We start from the raw sequence: 7500 nt of genomic DNA on the forward strand, positions 1-7500 counted from the left end.
CAGTGATATATTACAAACATCAATTAGCAGGTTGACCACACAGTTCTAAGGGCTGGGTAATAAAATCGCAATAGCATTAACGCTTAATAATAATGATAACCTGCATATCAGCAAACATATATATATATATATATATATATATATATATATATATATATATATATATATATATATATATATATATGTGTGTGTGTGTGTGTGTGTGTGTGTGTGTGTGTGTGTGTGTGTGTGTGTGTGTGTGTAGCCCATTGTCCATGTTATTGTAAAACTAAAACAAGGTTGATAATAAATTTATTCAAAGTTAGACTTGGATAACCTTAGCAGGGGAAACCCCGCCAGATTCGCTTATTAAAAGATTATGGAGGGAGCGCTATGGGTTCGAAATTCCGCCATCTGGTCCCTAGGCTCTTTTCCTCGTGCTTTGACAGACAGATGACATGTGGAAGGGTGACTGTCCTTTTGTCGGATGGGAAAGGGAGCAGTTGTGATTGAGTAGCAATAAAAGGGAGGATACATTAACCTTCGAAGAGTTGGCATAACAGGGAGAGATCTCAAAGGGTGTTTAACAAGTGGTGGACCGGGGGAGGGGGTGGGGGGGGGGGATTTACAGTTTGCCAGTTATTGATGCTTTCTTTTCAGAATGTAGTGGAAGGATATAGTTCATATTTGCTTTGGTTATTTAGGTTTTCATCAAAATTAAACAATTTAGTGAAAATTTTCTTTAAATCTATTAACAACCTTTTTTCTCTCTTTGCAGACAAAGAAGCATCCACCAAATCACATCAAGAGACCCATGAATGCCTTCATGGTATGGTCTCAGATGGAACGGAGAGAGATAGTCAAATTTGCTCCAGACATGCATAACGCCGAGATCTCTAAACAACTTGGACGCCGTTGGAAATTGTTGTCTGAGGAACAGAGACGTCCATATAGAGATGAAGCTGAACGCTTAAAAAAGTTGCATATGCTAGAGTACCCCGATTACAAATATCGCCCTCGCAAGAAGGGACAGAAGGCTCAACTAAAGGGTGTGTCAGACAAAAATGGAGGAAAGATTTGCAAAGCCAAAGATCATCTCAACAAGGATAGAACCAAGAATGTTGTCAATGTCATCAGTAACACCCTCATTACTCATACGCAGGGTCTTGAGGTTGATCACAACAAACTTGGTATCAAGATCACTATAGATGATGACTTCAAAAAGAACCACATGGTGACACAGAAAGGTGCGATGGCACTAACCCCTCAGTCACCTCCAGAAGTGCCAGCAAGCCCTCCATGTGACCTCCCAGATTCTCCCGAGAGTGCCTCTATGTATGATGACCAGCACGCCTTTACTTACACACCCTCTGTCACTAATCTCTATACTTCTACATCATTATCTACAATAAAGAACAGCATGGGTGCTCGACATTCAACGTCAACAAGTTCTACAATGTGCAGTTTCTCCAGTCTTATTAAACAAGAACCGGATGACCCTCTGTATGAAGCCGTATATACTCCGCAAAGTTTGGCATCTCCAGGTCTTGCCTCTCCCAAATGTGAAACTCCAACAACCCCCATTATCAAATCTGAAATAAAGACAGAGGCTCAAAGTCCAAACAGCCCAGCTGAAGCAACTGTGGAGCATCCAACATTAGATGACCTGTACAGCATCACAGACTTTGTAGCCATTTCTGACATCAAAATGGATCTGGACTCTATTGATGCAGATATTGATTTTGATGCTGTAAGCACAAGTTCAGGATCTCATTTTGACTTTGCAAGTGTAGCAGATGAAACCGATCATTTGTTATCAGACTGTGGACTTTCCAATACATGGATTGGTGCCAATAGCTTCTTACTATAGAAGGGGAAATTCACATGATCACTTGCAGCGAGTGGTTATTGAATACTGTATTTCATTATCTTTCGTTTAGACAACGAAAGTTGAAAGGGATATAAATTCTGTCCAGCATAGACTAAACTTTCTGTACTCTAGTAAAGTCAATAGTATTGTACATGAGAGAGACTTGTTGGATTGGGACCAACCAAAGTCCTAACTACCTACCAAACTTACAAAGCCTCCATAACGGTACCAGTGCCTTCAAATCATTGTTTCCTAAGAGTTCACAACAAACAGACAGACAGACAACCCGCAAACCGCATTTAAACCACAGTCTGATCATTCAAATAGTGCACAAAACCATCTTGGTGATACATATAAATAATTATATAATATATAGATATATTAGACTTTAGCCTCTTGCTGCCAGCCATGTAAATAGACATTATATTCTCTTGTGAAAAAATTAGCTCCTGCGGTGATTTTTTTGATAATTTATAAAAGATGTTTGAGGCTTTCTGTGATGTTTATTATTTAAAATGTTTGAAGTAATACTGTTTGGATAGCTCCTGTCTTTAGCCAAACTAATTTTTGGATGATGGAACGGACTAAAAGTGAGGCTGCACGAAACTACACAAAATTGAGAATTTGGATGTAGTTTAGTGCTTAAATTGTCTACTATTATTGTAATTGAGCAAAGGTGTTGGGGATTTATATAACCAGTGAGTCATGAAAGGATGCAGAGGCTAGGCTTTTGTGCCTGTGGTTGACTTAAGACAAAGGTAGAGGTTACGTTACATATGAAAGGTACTTGCATCCGTACAAATATGAGAACAAATTTAAAAGACTTTTCAAGTAGGATCTTAACCTAAGGAGTCCAGGGCCCAATACCCTGTGCAACTCTTTACTGCTCATGAGTGAATAAAAGACTTTTGAATTAACATGTTAATAAGTCAGTGGTGTGATGTGAAAGGAGTAAATGCAGAGGGTTTCAAGAATGTGTTCTGGTAAAGCAAGGAGTCAACAGATAAAAAGCTTTGTCAGCACTGCATTTGAAATGGAATACTACGTAGAATGGAGCTTTGAGGCTGGTGCTACAAGATTGCTTTGTCTGTTGAGTGGTTCATCAGTCATGTCTATCACAGTACATCACTTTCAAGTAACAAAAGAATAGAAGCTGAAGATACCAGCAAGATCTGTCATCGGAAGTAAATAGGTAAGAAGAATTTACATTTTTTCAGATTCATAATTTTGCTGTATTACTCTTATACTCTTATTTAGGTATTTCCTATATAGACTTGGTATATTAAAAAATAATTTTTTGTAAACAAATTTTAAACCATATATAAACTTGGTATATCAAAATGTATTTTTTTTTATTTTTTGTACACAATTTTTAAACCATAAATAATTAATAAATTTTCAATTTAATTTTTACTATCATGTCAGTCTTGCCAGTGAACTTAGCATATTTCTAGCAAACATTTATTACTAATCAATCCTAAAAAAATTTAATAGGAAGTTGTTAATAAATATTTGAAATTTTACAATTATTTTTTCTATTGTCATTGCAGATGTGATATGATGGGGTTTCATGTTCGAGGACCACTCAGGCAATACATAGAGGGCATTGGGAGTGAATGGGCCGTTTGAATGACGTCATCGGTGCAATAAGCCAACCAAGAGGCGCAGTTCTTGGGCGCATTTTTGTATAGAAGAACCGGGAAAAAATGAGCTTGTAGCAAAATAGTTTTTTATATTGTTATCAACATTTGTTTTCATTTTTTATCTTTTTTTTATTTACTATGATTTTTTTTCTCTTTTGTTAATATAAGTCGCTGGTTCGACCTCCCTCCTATAGACCAGAGTTGTTTACGTGAGTTCTGGCAACAAATAAGATGTGAATTTACGGCATATGTTCTTTGAAGCCATACTTCGTCCAGTCAGGTTATGCAGTACTTAATGACGTCTTTGAACACGCTCTCTGTCCCCCACCTGTTACCGATGACGTTATCGTTTTATAGTGGACTTATTAGCGTGATGCAATGAAGAAATGTTTCTCAAAAACCTTGGCAGTTTTTGTTTTGGAATCTAGTCAGTACAATAATTATTACTGTGTATAGGAATAACATATTCAGATATTGTCATGTAATTCATTTGTATACAAACCATTTATTTGATTTGCTATTTTGTATTTAAAAGTTCAATTTTATGTTAACAAATTTCAAAGTTTATAAAAAAATATTTCAATCTGGTAGAAGGAAAACATTCAAAACTTTTGCATAAGGTTTTTATGCAAAAGCTGCTCAAAAGAAAGTTAGAAAAAAAAGGAAATAGGTTATAAGAAATACAGTCTATTAGAAATATAAAAAACATCAGAAATTTTCACAAATGATCTCAATATTTTCAAATGACTTCTCGTTGTAATTTGGTACATATATATGGAATATATATTTTTTTTCTTTTGTGTAAATACTCTTCGTCTGTCAACCTTCCTTCCTTCTGCCTGATATCTCTTAATACATTACGAATCTTATAATGTTGTACATAGTGTTATTATTGAATATTCCCTGTACAGTTAAACTATATGGCATTTTTTCTGTAAGACTTATCGAAGGATTTTATATATTTTGTAGAGTTAGTTCTTGATAGTCCTAATGACGGGGGCTTCGAGTCTAAGGAACAAATACATTTTTATATGTTTCAAGTGACCGTTGTGTTTTTGTCTCACCTTCACTGTTTTACCCTACTTGATAATAATGTTAATTTAGTGGTGTATATCATTAAAACAAATAACTTGGAAACATCATTCAATGAATGGGCCTCTGTCTCGTAATATTCAACAAGAGGACGCCACCATTAATCTCTCTCTCTCTCTCTCTCTCTCTCTCTCTCTCTCTCTCTCTCTCTCTCTCTCTCTCTCTCATATATATACATATGTATGTATGTATATATATATATATATATATATATATATATATATATATATATATATATATATATATATTTCACCAACTTTAATCTCTTTTGAGTTCAAGCTTGAAACTACTAAGTTGGTGTAGAAAAGAAATTAAACAATAAATATATTCTGACTGAGAATACACAATAATGTGCAAAATATATAATAAATAAGGAATAATGAAATATGTTTTGGCTTGGAATAACAGTGTGCAAAAGATATAATAAATAAATAATGAAATGCATGCTGGCTGAAAATCCACGAGTGTGGAAAAGTTATAATAAATAATAAAATATATTTTGGATGAAAATCCACAATAGTGTGCAAAAAATATAACAAATAAATAATGAAATATATTCCGCCTGAGAATCCACAATAGTGTGCAAAAGGTATAAATAAATAATAATAAAATACATTCTGGATGTGAATCCACAATAGTGTGCAAAAGATATAATGAATAAATAATAATAAAATATATTCTACCAGATAATCCACAATAGTGTGCAAAAGATATAAATAAATAATACTAAAATACATTCTGGGTGAGAATCCACACTACTGTAGAAAAGATAATAAATAATAATAAAATATGTTCTGGATGAGAATCCACTATAGTATGCAAAAGATATAACAAATAAATAAAATATATTCTGCCTGAGAATACACAATAGTGTGGAAAAGATATAATAAATAAATAATAGAATATATTCTGCCTAAGAATCCACAATATTGTGGAAAAGATATAATAATTAAAGATTAATAAAATATATTCTGGCTGAGAATCCACAAGTGTGCAGAAGATAACAAATAAATAATGAAATATATTCTGCCTGAGAATACACAATAGTGTGCAAAAGTTATAGTAAATAAATAATAATAAAATATATTCTAGCAGAGAATCCACAATAGTCTGGAAAAGATATAATAAATAAAGAATTGTAAAATATATTTTGGTTGAGAATTCACAATAGTCGAGGAAATATAATAAATAAAGAATCATAAAATATATTCTAGCTGAGAATCCAGAATAGTCTGGTAAAGATATAATAAATAAAGTATAATTCTAGTTGAAAATCCACAATTGTGAGCAAAAGATATAACAAAAGAATAATGAAATATGTGCTGGCTGAGAACAATACTGTGCAAAAGATATATAAAGATTACAAAAATATATTCTGGCTGAGAATTCACAGTAGTGTGGCAAAGATTTAATAAATAAAGAATAATATATATTCTGGCTGCGAATCCACAATTGTGCAAAAAAGATATGGTAAATATAGAATAATGAAATATAATCTGGCTGAGAACAATAGTGTGCAAAAGATATAATGAATAAAGAATAGTAAAATATATCCCGGCTGAGAATCCACAATAGTGTGCAAGATATGATAATATAAAAAGGATGAATAGGCCTACAACCATTCACAAAATAATATGGAATTGACGCAGGTTTAGAAAAGTAATGGAACTTTGAAACCAGATTTTTTTCCCTTCAAAATAGAATCACAATTTATCTTCAACTTGTCTAAACCTTATTTTATCCCCAGCAACATAACACGCCAGACGTGACACCATTTCCTTTACGATCCAAACAAATCGCTGTTGTCCCAAATCTTGGCCAACTAATGCATAAGTCTCTAAGCAAAAGTACGATTCATCTCATTAAAGCTGTCTGAAGGCGATCGTCAGTGATTGACATGAACAATCTCAAGTAACGGGGTATTTAATATTCCCCATGACTTTTTTTAGAGACTCTGGGACCAAGTGACACATGTCAAATAGACTCCATTACTTCAACTAGCTAAAATGCATACAGACACACTACGGAAATGTTAGAGCTCATGGTAATTTCTATATTTGATCATTGTAAGGAGTTTATTCATCGAGCATTTAGGGAGGAGCTCAAAAAATTGATAAGGGATAAAAGGTACTTGTATTAGTCACAGTAATTTACTCTTCAAGAGCGAGAATCATTATTATTTTTGACGGCCACACATCTACGTACATGAAAATTACATATTTGCTAAGCAAACTTTATCAAAATTATTGACCTAGATGCCCTAGATTATAGAAAATATTAAACATTAAAATACTGGATGCACATGGAAAAAAAAAATATAAATAATATAAGGTTAAAGAGCTATTATTTTCTAGGTACCGTTACACACTAATAACGTTTGAACTATGAGCCTTTATACCATTGCAAGAAAAACTGGCTGATCCACACTTCTATTGTAAAATGATGCAAAATACCCTATGAAGTTTTCAAGTATAGCAAAACTGGAGGCTTGGTAATGAAACCAACAGGTCGATCATTCATAATAATCGTATCCCATATTACATACAAACACTGAATCAACGAATAAACACAGTTTGGGATTGATTAAAGAAACAGTCCAGTCTTTTTTTTTTTTTTTTTTTTTTTTTTGGCTGTCTTCTGTCAGTGGGAGTAACGTTGGATCTGCATGCTTAATTGCAGTAATTCAATTATTTCTAATTTCTATTTCTAATACTGATTACACCTATGTTACTCTGATCCAGGGCTCTGTTGAAGCTATAAAAATCATCCCATTTTACATGTTAGGGGAACAATTGTAACTTGAGTAGTTTCTACTATCGGTCTACTGCATCATTTTCAAGGCGTTAGTGTCTAAAATTAATCAAATTTTCAGATCATCGCCCTTTAGATCACCAGAAGTGATTATTTGTCTATGTT

The 7500-nt window shown here is 33.3% G+C and overlaps 1 protein-coding gene and 1 long non-coding RNA gene across 2 annotated transcripts in view; one reads left to right on the forward strand and one right to left on the reverse strand.

Moving 5' to 3' along the window:
- The window catches only part of LOC137649901 (transcription factor sox-2-like), a 10348-nt gene extending 5811 nt beyond the window's left edge, over nucleotides 1-4537 (forward strand). Inside the window, exons 2-3 of the mRNA XM_068382844.1 lie at nucleotides 758-3041; nucleotides 3400-4537. Of these exons, the coding sequence (XP_068238945.1) occupies nucleotides 758-1849 (1092 nt within the window). The 3' untranslated portion in view covers nucleotides 1850-3041; nucleotides 3400-4537. The remainder of the gene's footprint in view (nucleotides 1-757; nucleotides 3042-3399) is intronic.
- The window catches only part of LOC137642674 (uncharacterized), a 133893-nt gene that overhangs the window by 66365 nt on the left and 60028 nt on the right, over nucleotides 1-7500 (reverse strand). The window lies entirely within an intron of this gene.

The sequence above is a fragment of the Palaemon carinicauda genome, chromosome 1 (genome assembly GCF_036898095.1).
Source record: "Palaemon carinicauda isolate YSFRI2023 chromosome 1, ASM3689809v2, whole genome shotgun sequence".
NCBI classification, from domain to species: domain Eukaryota; kingdom Metazoa; phylum Arthropoda; class Malacostraca; order Decapoda; family Palaemonidae; genus Palaemon; species Palaemon carinicauda.